Raw genomic sequence first — 13,897 nt, 5'->3', positions numbered from 1 at the left:
ATAGCAGCATGGTCCCACGTTATGAATTGGTGTCCACAGAATTTTGCGAGATCCCTTCTTCCTAAACACATTGTGGGAGGCTGCAGAGCAGAAGAGTTACAAGCACTAGAGTATGTTTCCTGTTCTAGGATTCACTTGTACTGCCTGATGTGGGGCAGGAAGACTTTATAGCACAAAGGTGGAGAGCCCAATCAGGCACGCCTAACTAAGAGGTGCATCTAATCCTGCAATGAAATTTCCTAAGAAAGCATTTTCCTTGCTGTTGTTAAAGCTCGGTGTCACCAAGGAGTGCTGCTTGTACAGTAAGAAGGAAAGGATGTTGGCTGGTATCTAAGACCAATGCTCAGCAATTTCCCCATCACATCTGCTTGGGTTCACAGCCCTGGAGTTTTTGAATGCATCTCGCATTGCTCCTCTTGAAGAATCCTAAAGGAAGGGTGGGGGCCAGGCCCACATCCCTGTCCTGTGAGAGAACTGTGGTCACACCTTACCAGGTATGGAGACCCTGCTATAGTTGCATCTCCCACTTCCGTGGGCTGAAGCTAGTTGTCTCTGCTGTCAGTGTTGCACATGCCCACAGCCAAGCTGCACCAGTGGAATTTTCTGGAATCCAGTGCTTCAAAGCACCCAAGTGACTGGGAGGTGTCTTGGTATTCCTTGTTCAATGGCTTTGAACAGGGGTTTCCTATGAAGTGGTGTGCAGTGTTTGAAGACAGGTGTGTATTTTACCCAAAAAGCAGTGTGTGGATACCTACCTCTCTGTGGCATCTTTGCCATTGGATGTGTTGTGCTAGTTCTGGAATGATAGTGAGGTAGACACATTTGAAAAGCCAATGTGCTTCTGGGAGTTTGCTGCAGGATGTGACCTAGTTGTCCTAATTGCTGGTCACAGGTGGCACTTTTCACATCATCTTACAGCCATGACATAAAGCTATTTAGCTTCAGTCTTGTTTTCTGCCCTGACAAGCAACTTTGTTTCCACTCCTTCCTGGTTGATGTATCTTCTCAGAGAAATTTTCGTCTTTGCAAGGGTTAGTCAAAGGACGTGGGTGGAGTTTTTTAAAATTGCTGAGACAGCTTATACATGCCATCATGACATCTTTTACTTGCTCAGGCTCTTTGTTACTCTCTTTTGCCAATAGTACTGGTGCCCTCCAGTATGCATCTGAGGGGACAAAATACCTGGAAGGTGAGGGGGGTTTTCATTTCTACGACTGCATTTCATCATGAGTACAAAGCAGCCCAAGTGTGGGTTGCTGCCAAAGGCAGATTTCTTTCCAGGCAGTTGTCTGCAGGACTGCCTTGATTAAAGCTGCTTAAGCTGTTTGTGAAACTGCAGCCTAAGGGTATAGTGTTCTTAGAAGCCTTAGAAGAGATCTCCGGATGATGTCTGGAAAATATTAAGAAGAGTCTTAATGTTTCTGGACAATTCTTGATAAGAGGCTGTAGGGCCACTGTGGTAAGGTTTCATCAGGAAGATCCTTGGTGCTCATTCAGTATCAGCTCTAGAAAAGCAGATGTTTTCCTGTAGTAAACCTTAAAAAGCATGTTTCCAGGTGTTTGTGAGAGAAGCACAGAATTACCTGTGCTTTTTTTCTTGACAGATAAGAACTTTGTTCTGCTTTGCTACTCTGAGTTGGTAAGATATGGCTCATTCATCTATTCCCATTTACCCTCTTGAGATGTGGTTGTAGCTTACCTAGAGGCTGAAATGAGAATTAGGACCAAATTTGCTGTGGTTTTATGAACTAGTGTGTAAAATACAGTGGTTCATTACAAGAACCCACATGCTGTCTGGATGAGAGCTTCTCCCAGACAGGCTGGCAGTGGCATGGCCCCAAATTCAGTGGTGGCAGGACATTCTTGTGTCATTGGGTGTATGGTGGGGTGTGAGTGTTTCAGTGAGACATCCTGCTGATCCCTGAAGCAAATGGCTCCTTCCTTCTCATTCAACTCCTCTTCCTCCCATGGGGGGCTCTGCTGCACTTTTCCGCCTTGCTGGAGCAAACCTCATCCATTCCTGCTTTGATCCAGCAAGTGCTGAGGTTCTGGCCCTGTGCTGGGAGGCAACTTGAGGGTCTGTGGAGAGAGGAGGAGAAGATTTAATTGAGTTTTTATGACCGTGTTTGAGCTGCTTAGTGAGAGAAGACTTGAAATTAATGACAAGCATATTTTCCAAAGATCCTCTGCATGTGTGTTTAGGTAAAATAAACAATGCTAAATAAGCTGTGCCACCACTCTGAGGGTTTCAGGCAGTGATTTCCCAGCCTCCTGCCTGATACCAGAAGAATACAAATAAATAGTGCCTTTGACTGTTTTAATTGATAGAGTTGCTGGGCCTTTGACCAAGCAATTGCATCTCAAAATGCACTTCTTCAGGAGCTAAAACATGAAGTGATGTTAGTTAAAAAAAAGTAACATAACAAAAACAAACAACATGTAGGATGTCCCAGAGGCTGATGATTGACTTCAGCTTTTATTATTTCATCTGCAGTGCATTTGCTGGAGCTTTTATGGTTTAATTGAGGTTAAGAGGTTGGAATCTGTGGTAAACAAAGGAATGGCGTATGGGCAGTCTGAAATTGTGTATCTTTAAGTAAGAGCATTCCTTCTGGTCACTTGTTTGCATTGGGCAGTTATTCCTGACTCACAGCTTTTTTTTAAAAAAAGTAAAGGTGTAAACATGCATTGCTAGCAAGTTAATGATTCATTATGTTTTATCACATCCTAACATTCCTGTAAAGAAGAGAAGGTTGAGCTGGGCTTGTGTTTGACCTCCCCCTTCAGATTAAGGATGTTTTTTCTTTAACCCCTTACCTGTTGTGGGAGAGTCCAGAAGCTCATTTGTTTTGAATCATAAGAAGGAAAACACTTTCTCTTCTGCCTTTCTCACTGCCCAGTTCTGAGGGTCCACAGCTGTTCTCTTAAAAATTCAAATGGAAAAAGCAGGTGTGGGAAAAAACTCTCCAAAAACTTTTTATTATAGAGGCTATGGGGAAGTAGGAGTCAGTTTCTTCAGCTGTCCAAAGGAATCTGTGTGTATGTGTTTGTGTTTTATGGTAACTTTTTGGTCCTACTTTCAGTTCTCTTTTGAGCCCCATTAATGTCTTCACTGGCTGTGATGTTTCCTTGTGAGAGGGAACGTGTACTGGCCAGTGCAGCCGTTTGACAATTAAGATAAGTTCATACTTGAGGTCTTTATGCTGTTGATAAAGTTTATGGCATGAATTACATCAGCTGGCAATAATAGTGGTGACCTGTTGCCCTCAAGTAATTCTGTAGACATCTGTAATTTATATACAACTGTTAATAGTGTGTAGCCCAGACCCTAAGAGAGCATGTGAGTATAATTATTTCAATGAGAGAAGATAAATCAGAATTTTCCTCATAATATTTCAGTTAATAGCAGCTTTCACATGTCCCATAAAGTCAAATATCTTTTTCTCACTTGCTTTAGTTTAGAGCAATATTTAAAAAACTCCTAGGTCTTGTTAAACAAAATACTTGTTTTGAAAAAATACTTTAATAACTCCCTTGTCTACATTTTTGTGTACTTCTGTCTTAGAAGGAATGCTCTACATAGCTTGAATCAAAAATTGCTTTGTTAAAAAGCATTGTATATGCTGGCTCAGGGAAGGCGGTGCATGGAACAGCTTCTGTATTTGCAAGAGGACACTCCTGGATCTATTTTGTATTTGCTTTAAAAATAATTTTTAAAAAATTGATGTGTGAGTACAGAGTTGAAAGAGATATAAATCCAAGTTCTATTTGCTGTACTCTACATTATTGTTTGCTTTTCCCATCTCCCACACAGGAATTTGGTTCTGCCACAATTTTCTCCTGAAACAGGACAAACATGATTTTAAACACAAAATGCTTTTTGGACTTACTTATAGTGCACAGGCACGCAAGTACATGCATGTATGTGTATGTGTGTTAGCGTAACATGGCCTGCTTCCCTGCTGCTTGTGATCCCTCTTGTTTTATGCGTTGTGGAGGGTGAAGGAAAAGCCCATGGCTCCCTTCACAGCTGTCCCCTGAAGGTGGGCTGGGCTGGGCTGTGGGTGGTGAGGAGATGGTGGCACTGCCAGAACCAGTGCGTTGGTCTGCCCTTGCTGGGGTCTGCATCTGTCCCCGGGTGTATGGGGACTTTGGGGACAGGCATCAGCCAGCAGCATCTCTGTTGCTGTGCTGCAGGTGAGTGCTCAGGTGCTGCTGGTGGAAGGGAGTCACCCCCTTTGTTCGGGGCAGTTGGGGGCTGAGTTACATCAAAACTTGTGTAGGGATGGAGTGGACCCTGTGGTTGGTATCTTGCTGGTTTAGGTCTCTGCTGGCATTGATACCTAACCCACCCTCAAGGAGCCTCTCCCCTTCCTGATGGATTCATCACGTGCCACAGGATACTTCCTGATAGGAATGCTGAGAGCGCTGGAGAGAAGAGGGCTATACATAAAATGGTACAAGCTGCTGAAGAAACTGTCTAACCTAGCTGTAAAGTCAAGATTATGTTTGCATCTGGCTGCAAAGAAAACTTTCATCTCTTATTTCTGTTAATATCTGAACTTCATCTGTAAGATGCTTGTGCAGCCTGTGCTCAGTGCTTGAGAGGAGGACAATTCTTACCTGACAAAAGGTGTTATACAGTGGCTCAGTCTTTTGTGTTCCACCTCCTCCTTTGAGTTGAGGTGTAGAGGATTTCAGGCGGTGATTTCCCAGGGAGTAGGGATGGAGTGAGGGGGAAGACAGATGAAGTCCTCTGCGCTGACGTGTGCCTGTTGACAGCCCATTGAAATCTCTGCTTTGGGAGTGAGCAAGGTGCCTGACTGAAGGATGGGGCACTCTCCCATGTCACGGGTTTTCTCAGGCAATGGCCCAAGGTTTCACCTGCCTTATCGCTTGTACGAGTTTGGAAACCTTGAGTCTGGTTTGTTATTCCTGGGAGACCTCATTGCTTTATGGCACTCTCATGGGACTTTCAAGCTGTTTAAAGGGTTGACGCTGCTTAGTTTGTGCCGTGATGCTGGTGGAAACATTGACTGGCCCTGGAAAATGGATGACTGTTGGGAATGGTTTTGTTTTGAAACATCTCATCACATGCATGCTGTGATCTGCTCCCAGTGCCAACAGAAGCATGGCACTGATGCTCTCACCTTTTCAACAGGTATATGGGATGAAGGGAGCCTGACGTCTGTCTGGAGAGGAGACCCCAGCCCCTGTGGAGCTGCCCACCATGAGCAGGACACTGCTGGCCGGCAGGATGCAGCCGGAGATCCGGAGCGTCTGTGTCTTCCTGCCCACCCGTGAGCAGCTCAGCCTGGCAGTCGGGGTGAGTGGCCGGGAGGTCGCTGCATCGCAGCTATGGTTCAGTTTTGTTAGCTCCCATTGTTCTCCCAACAGCCTGGTGCTAGTCTGCTGACCGAAAGGCTATTAGCCAGCTTAGGGTAATTGATGCTTCATTTTCTAATTGGGCAGCTTCAGCTCATTCTCAGAGTTTGTTAGAAGTCCTGGCTGTGTTTGTAGGGTGGAGGTCTCCTCTGCTCTTTTTCTGTTGTTATTTACTTTTTATTATCTCTGAATGGTTTTGCTGCTTGTAATGATCCAACAATTTTTAAAAAATTGAACACAAAATACCTTGATTACTTAGCAAGTGTGCCCAACATATGACTGTTTACTCTTGTAAGAGTCCAGCTATCACTGGTTTTGATAGCCTGCAGATCCTTTTAAAGAGTCTAAGGCAAACAGCCATTGAGGGTGGGCTTTTCTCCCTCCTCTTGGGTACTCATACACACAAAAAATCGAGGTAAGTCACTTCCTTTCTTTGATTGCTGCCTCAAATGTGTCAAAGTGTGCATGAGTGACAGGAGGGCCAGCTCAGCTGGCAGCCCAAGGTGTCTGCACAGCATGGTGCCTCTTTGTGCAATGCCGGCTGCTCCTTGAACTTGTGAGAAACCGAGCTGACAAGAGGCACTTGGCGTTCAGAGGACCAGCAAGTTTCAAAGATAAGTGCTCTCCTGTGTGTGTGTGCATGCACTGGTAAGGGCTGGGGAGATATGGCTTTGTTTTGGGTAGGTTTTTTTTCCCCTGCTTTGGGATGAGGAGGGGGAAAAGACAGTTGAGTTGAACTGTTGTTTTAAGTACTTGATTGAAACTGTGGCTTTTGAAACTATGTGTGCTCTGTGTCTGAATTTTCCTACCTGCTGTGTCTAAGTGTAGCGTCCTTAACTGAAACAGCCTCGAGGGCTGGATGGAATAAAGCTTTAACAGAAAAATCTGGGACGCTGTGCTTTTAGGTTACTGGTTCAAACCCAGCCCGTCTACTGCCCCAGAAGGCTTCTGCAATCCACTGGCTTTTGTGCAAGGCAGAAAACGATGATTTAATTAAGTTCTTGGCAACAGGTGTACGGACCTGGGTAATGGTCTGTTGCAGCTGACCCTAAATCTCACCTTCTTATAGCTCTTATCAGGGAGACTAAAGATGGGAAATAGCAGAGCCAGCCAGCCATGGGGAAGGTGCAGGAGGGCAGTGCCAGCAGGGCTGACACTGTCACTGCTCCTTGCTGTGGGTGTGCCTGAATAAAGCACACAGTTGTTCCTTCACCACTGGGTCATGCTCCAGTACATCACAAAAACCTGCAATTTGTCGTAAAATAAATTTGGAATGAGAAAGACTCTTAAGATCGAGTCCAGCCATAAACATGACGCTGCCAAGTCCACCACTAAACCAGGTTCCTAAATGCTACATCTGCGTGTCTTTTTTAATACCTCTAAAATATTTAGTAAGCGTAAGAAATAGACTTTTGCATTGAGTGCTGACAGGAATAGAGGAGAAGTTCTGTGTCCCTTCCTATTCCCCTGTCCTGTCCCAGCCTGCTGACCCTCCAAAAAGCTGCAGTGCCTTGTGCGTCACTACGTTGTCCTGCAGAGGAATCCTCCACTGCAACCCTCTGTATTCCTTTTAAAGATATTCACTCTTGTATATTTCTGATACCCCTTTCTTTCATGTCTGGGAAATTGGGAAAGTATGTACTTGGAGATGCCTGCATGTGAAAGGGAATAGCTGCCTGGGCCAAAACATGAGACCTCAACACACAGTTGTGTCCTAATTGCATAGAGAGTGAAACATGACCTGTTACAGCTGGGCAAGTCACCAGGAACAGCTTTTCATTTGGCTTCTGACTTTATGACAACACTCTTTCAAAACAGCAACAAAAATTAAGATTTCACAGCTGAAAAGATCTTTCTTTTTTAAAGAAACATCAAGGCAGTTTTCTAGTGATGTTGGTAGAACCCAAATGTAATTAGCACAACCACCGATGATACTTTGTGCATTTATTAGAATAATAATGCTACTACTAAAGATTTCCAAAGCCTTTTAACCTCTTCAGTGTGGAATGCAAATACTAAACAAGCTTGCAGCTCATTGAGGTAGGTAGGAATGGTTATTTTTCCAGCAGAATAAATTACAGATCCTTCCCATGATAAACACAGTGTTTATGTAGGTAAGTCCTCCCTTTCCCCTCCCATATAAATTCCACCCTTGCAGATAAGAGTTTACCTATATGTGTTTTATGTGGTCACATACAGATTGAAGCTTGCTCTTTAAAATATATTTGTCTTACACCATTCACAGATGTTGAAGAGGGAAGAGCAGGAGCCATTTTAAATTCTCTTCCCCTGCAATCAAGTATCTCTTAATTAGCTTTGATGTCTACCTTTCTGAATGTACGGTGAATCTGGAGGAATGGTGAGGAGTAAAACTGCCTTCTTCAGTTGTGAATGTGAGGAGAAGCAGAGCAGTGAGGGGAGCTAGGGGATGCTACACCTCACCAGCTGCTCTGAGAAGGGCAAGGCAAAGTGGGAGAAAGTTTTGGAGTGGAGGAAGTCTGGTGAGGTCCTGTGTGTTGGTGAATGGCAAGCATAGGTCTGAAGTCTTCAGCTGTTCTGTGAACAGGAGAGCCAATGTTTCAAAGCATACGTACCAGGAAAAATAGATAGAGGCAACTAATGCATGTGAATATCTGTACACAGAATGACCTTGGAGTAGCAGGTACTGTCTGTAAACTTGCACTTAATTTCACTTTGGACTAAATTTCACGTGTAAAGAAGCCCTGAGCCTGACATGGGGCAAAGCTGAGTATCAGTAAAATGAATGAGTCATAGCACTTCTGAGATCAGTCTTGCACAGGAACCATATGCATAGGGAGGAAAGTCCAAAGATGAAAATTGCAAAGGGAAGTACTGGTTGCTTTGAGCAGAGGGGAAAGTAGGAGGGAACAGCAAATGAAATTGGTATTGCATAGCCTTTAAGGCTGGGAGTAGAACTTGATACAGAAGGAAAGTGTCAAGAGGAGAATGGAGAAGGTGGTAGTAACACACCTGTTATGCAAGAACTCTGCCTAAATCACTGTTTAGAGCTGTGTGCCACAAAACTGTCACTTGAAGCGCTCAGTTCCCTGGAATTAAGTACCTTAAAACAGGTTTTTCTTCCCTTAGGTATAAAAGCTTGCCACTTAGAAAATTCATCCCATTGTGTTTGCACAATTTACAGAGAGTCCTGTGCTGCCAGTGACTCCTGTATGCCTATAACCATTCTGGCTAGAGGTATCTCACATCTTTCTTAGCAAATCCTTCCCAGGTAGGAGAACATAGTCAGAGCTTGCTTCTTTGGCAAAGGAGATTGCTCTGTGACCAACTTAACTTCCAAATTGTGTTCAGGGTGTCTGACCAAACACTGCATCTAGGTGTGAGACTGAAAGGGTGCAGTCTCACATGGGGACTCATAAGACCCAGATGTGGTTTTGAGACTTATCAGAACTCTGCACTACCTCCTCCCGGCTCAAGGCTTACACATGTTTGCATTGGTGTAGTACAGACTTCCAGGCTACTGATGCCTTGTCAAGTAGAAGAAAATGAGTGCTTAAATGACCTCCTGTTTCCCATTGTCCATATCTAGTGACATGGTACAGCCTGGGGTAGGGAGGTGTATGCAAGCCAGTTTCTGGGGTGTGTGGCATACCTACACTAAAAGAGCTTTAGAAATTAGGATGGTGATTGGTTTGTAGGAGAGTTAAACAGTCAACTTCTGCCCTGTCATCTTTGTTGCTCGGTCTATAGCACTGCAGCGTACCCCTGCAGGCAGCTGCTCCTGGCACTGCTAGTCTGCATGGTCCAGCAGTGGGGTAATGAAATTCCAAGGTCTTGGCCCATTTTGCAGCTGCAGCTGGCTGCACCATGGCTGCAGCTGAGGTTGTCTGTGTCAGTGCTGTTCTCTTCTCCCCATCTGCTCTTTCTCTGGACTCCTTTCCCCGTGTCTCTGTGGGCTGAGGAGTTTCTGTATTTGCCTGTGCTTTGTCTGTCAGTACTCCTGGGATAGTGCATAGGACAGGGGGAAATGAGGCTATGGATGGGGGGACATTTAGTGGGGGAATCTTCCTATCAAAGTACACCATCAGGTCTGCACATGCAGTTAACCAGAACCATGCTCCTTCTGGGGTAGTCTGTGCATTACAGGAGGCAGGGATATCAGAAGGTCTCAGTGTGCAGAGAAACAGGCAGGGTCTTACAGGCTTTTGGCTGCAACTGCCAAAAATAAAAATGTTAATGGCTGTGTGACTAGAAGTCAGCAGGAGACAGAACAAGCTTTTCTGTGTGAGGCACAGAAAAAACACATCTCTAACCTATGAGCTACTCAGAGTCTTGTGTTTGTTGGGTACTTTTGTTCCTGTTTCTCCTGAATGAAAACTTCTGGGTGGTTTTTTTTTGGTTTGTTTTGGTTTTTTGTTGGTTTTTTTTTGTGTGTGTGTGTGTTTTTGTTTTTTGGGTTTTTTTTTCTTTAAAAAAAATTGCAAGGGAGCAGTATTTTCATTTATGCAAATATTAATGTTATTATTCTATGATAATAGCAATAATACTTACAACAAAGGATGTTCTCCGGTGTGGTTTTGTTTGAGTATTTTACTTTGGTATCCAAAAATGTATTGGTCTGCAACTCTTCTTTAGAACTCAAATTCTTTAGAAGAGTTACTCCATCCAGGTGCATAAGCCATCTGTAATGTTGGATTGTTTGTGTCTTTCAGGTCAAAGCCACTGGACAGGAGCTCTTTCAGCAAGTTTGTGATTTAGTGAAGATTAAAGAGCCTCACTTCTTTGGCCTTAGCATTGTTAAAAGTAAGCAAACTCAATGCAGGGGCAAGTGACTTGGCAAACATCCACAGACCCGCTTGTGTATTTACAGTGTGTGCATATATACACAGAGCTTGTGCCTGCAGGGGGAATTTGATTGTAATAAGGTCACAAAGTATGTAGATTATGCAGAGCCTTCCCAGAGCTCTTTTGATCTTTGGTATGTGGGCAGACAAATTGAGTAAAGGGCGGAGGGGAGGGGGGTGTTTGTTCTCCACCTTTGTTCTTGGATTCCACCTCTTTGTGGGGCTTGCTTTCTCTCCTGTAGTGGGAGTTGCTAGTCAATGTTTTTGTTACTCTATTCAAAACTATAGATATTGAACAGGAGGTGGATTTTAAAAGGATTTTGGGGCTGAAAGTGTTACTTATCTTCTGAAGTCACATGTGAAGAATGTGGCACTGGAGAGGAAAGTCAAATGATAAGGGACTGAATACATGCGTGGGATACATTGGGTTTTGAAATATCACATGGGAAATACAAAGCTTCTAGTTCATGAGTTAAAGTCCAGTTTGCTTGGTCCTATGGCTTAGTATTGGCCAGGAAATGGTGTTAAGATGATGCCTTAGAGAAGCAAATTGATATGAGAGATCACATTTCTGGTATTGTGTAAGCATTTATGTTCCCTCCCACACCCCGACTCTTAGTAATTAGAAATGGATCTGTTGTTTGGTTATCTTGCCTCGTCATAGTTCCAAAAGCACTGAAAGACTTGCCTCTCCTCCAAAAACTTTTCTCAGGTGTTTTATTTACTACTGCAATTCTAGATATTTCACTGAAATTATAGCAGTCTTTTATAAGTCCTTCTAAATAAGGTTTCTTTTGCCTCTTTATAAATATGTGGGATAAAATAAGGTGTTTTTTCTAAGTTTGTCTCATTTCCTTTATGCTCCCATTCTGTAAGAACTGCTTTTTTTGAGTGCAGCGTTCAAACTGAGAGGAACATAAGCTTTTTGTCTCCATAAGGTTTGTAGAGTCTCCAAAGGATTCCTTAGACCTAATATACCTGTGGTTTAAACCAGCATAGTTTTTTTCATGTGAGGAGGCCTGAATGCTCTTAACTTTTTTCACAAATCATCTGTGTTTCTGAGTCCTCCCCTTTGTGACATTTTTTTAACACCAGGTTTTGCCTATTCCACTTGCAGGATATCTTGCCTGAAATTGGAACTCTTGTGCTCTCCTTTAAGATAGGGCAATTTCATTCCTATTTTCTTTGAATTCTTCTGTTTTCCCATGTTTCTTTCACTTTTTTCTCCCCTTCACATGTTTTTTATTTAATATTTTCCATACCCTGCTTTTGCCTTCCCTCACACCTTTTCTGTGAAGCAGTTTCCTTCACCCTATCAAGCACAGGGCTTTTGGTCCCAAAGTAACCTGTAATGGCAGATACCTTTCAGCCTGTTGGAAATGCATTGTAACCACCACATCCCAAAGAACATAATAGAGCTGTTCTGACTAAACTTTAGAGTACATTGCCCACAGCTTTAAGTGGAAACAGTCTTCTCGCTTCATGAAAGTATTCTTCCTTTCTTTAGCCACTAATTCTTCCAGAAAGCTCTTAAAAAGTCAAGGAAAAGAGTTACAAGAGTCCAGTAGCCTGAATTAACATCTCTTTTTTGTTTGTTTTGGGGGTTGGTTATTTGCTTTCCTGAAAGGAGGTACTTTTTCTGTTCCACAACTTGGTTTCTCTCCACCTTGTTTTGGTCAACAGATTGGTGATCATCTCCCTTGCTATCTGTGATAGCTGAGGTCTTGCCTCTATAGCAAATGTAGTGCTGAGTCTGGCATTTTAAGGTATTGCTGCTTCTCAGGGATTTTTGACTTCACAACAAGATATCCTCTCAAAAAAGGGAAGCACTCAGGTCAGGTCGTGGGGGGACCTGGGTAAGTGTTGCATTCCTTGGGTTGCCTTATGATTGTTTAAGTCGACTGTCTTGGCTGAGTGGCAAGTCAGTGTACATCCCACAGAGGCTGAGAAGGGGGGAGGCCTTGGCTTGGTCCCTTAGGAAAGGCTGAGCTAGGTATCCAAAAAATGGAGAGGAGGCATCTACGTTTTTGAACAAGGTAATCCTCTCCTTCATCCTGCATTCACCTCTGTGCTGCAGCTTCAAGAAGACACTTTTTAAAAAACAGCCACCCTTTTTTAGTAATGACATCTTTCCCAATTTCTTAATGTGTATTTATTTTTGGTGGTTTGATACTGCCACATGCAAAACAAGGTATTCTAATCCACCTGCATCCATTACTTTGCTGCTAATTTGTCAACAAAACCATGACTGTCAGCAGTAGCAAGAGAATGAAAATTAAAGGATTTCTTCAGAACTGTAGCCAATCACACTGCATGGATTATCTGGATTAGGAGCCCATTTGACCTGCAGACGTTGTACAGATACACTAAGACTCAGTTGGTCTCATGGTAAGTATGTGTGTGGGGGAAGAGGTTGGGGTCCTTAATCATAAACAGAAGTTTAACCCCTAAGTGTGGCAAAAAGGGAAACAGGAACATAAAGCACCATGCAAGTTGCAAACCCATGAATGCTGGAAGATCTAAGCTGCAGGTCTTGGAGTGAGTTTCCCAGCATTTGATGCCTAAATATGTTGCCTTCTCTTCTGGCTGTTGCTGAGGGCAAGCTTCAGGATTAAGAGTAACAGTTACAGTGTCAGGATAGAATTTTTCATCCCTTCTGCTCTTGAACTGTTTTTTTGTTCTCAGGAGGAAAACCGCTTCAGCCCTATATATCTGAGGAGAAAAAAAAAATTGTATCTATAAGAATTTGATCACTTTGAAAATCATGTTCAGGCATGTGTGTTAATGGGAAGTCCTACAAACCTCAGGACATGTTGCTCTTCTAGCTTTGTCATGGATCATCAGGCAGGCTCTACCTTGTGTGCTCCTGCTGCTGAAGTGCTTGGGTTTTATTTTTTTTTTTTAACTTGTAGTTTGCTCAGTGAAAGATCCAGTGACCCTGCCAGGTTCTATCTGGTTCCATAGGCTTCAGCAGCAGGGTCATATATGGAAAATCCTCCTGTGCGGTCAACGTTATCTAGTACCTTGCAGAAGGTTTCCCTCTTGTTATCAGAAAGTGTGTGCAGTGACACATTCAGTCTTCTAAAACAAAACTGAATGTCAGCAGACAAAGAACAGGCAGGCTTCCTTTGTTGTTATAACCCAGATCCCTTCGATCCTGAGTTTTGGGCCATGCCTTTCTAGGAGCAAACCTTGCTTGACCTAAGCAGATGGAAGCCTTCAGTTGGGAAGGAGCAAGACTGCAGCTCCTATACCCTGCCACTGTTTCTGTGTCCTCTTATGAATTTGTCAGGCTGCCTTTCTTACGAAAACAAATCCCTTTGCTTTAGCTCTCCTGCCTCAACGATAATACTCTGTTTTTTAAAGCTATGGCTGTTCACCTTGCCAGGCCCATGCTTCCCAGCACATGCTTACCAAGGAGCTCAGTGATTAACTCTGCCAAAATCACTCTGCTTCCAGTTAACTCTTCTGCATCTGTATATCTTCCAGTACTGAAGTTCATAGACAGGATATGCTAACAGGTTATCTTTATATTACATGAATATCTCTTATAACAAGGGGTCTCTTAGGAGACAAATAACAAAAGTTCTCTGAAATACCTTATAATGATTTCTACACACCAGTCCTTCCTCACTATCCGTGCTTCTTGCCTGTCCTCTCTTAAATCTTGCATAGTTGAATCTTCTTTA

At 43.3% G+C, this 13,897-nt stretch overlaps 1 protein-coding gene across 5 annotated transcripts in view; it reads left to right on the top strand.

Moving 5' to 3' along the window:
• FRMD1 (FERM domain containing 1) overlaps positions 1-13,897 on the top strand; it is a 40,861-nt gene that overhangs the window by 4,956 nt on the left and 22,008 nt on the right. For all 5 annotated transcript variants that reach the window (XM_039707673.1, XM_039707674.1, XM_039707671.1 and 2 more), the window contains exons 2-3: positions 5,162-5,326; positions 10,077-10,167. In XM_039707673.1, coding sequence (XP_039563607.1) covers positions 5,231-5,326; positions 10,077-10,167 — 187 coding nt within the window. In that variant the 5' untranslated portion in view covers positions 5,162-5,230. The remainder of the gene's footprint in view (positions 1-5,161; positions 5,327-10,076; positions 10,168-13,897) is intronic.

Source organism: Passer montanus, unplaced genomic scaffold (genome assembly GCF_014805655.1).
Source record: "Passer montanus isolate IOZ18808 unplaced genomic scaffold, ASM1480565v1 scaffold2, whole genome shotgun sequence".
Taxonomy (NCBI): Eukaryota; Metazoa; Chordata; class Aves; order Passeriformes; family Passeridae; genus Passer; species Passer montanus.
Note: the sequence above shows the minus strand (reverse complement) of the source record. Positions and strands in the feature narration are given on the sequence as shown.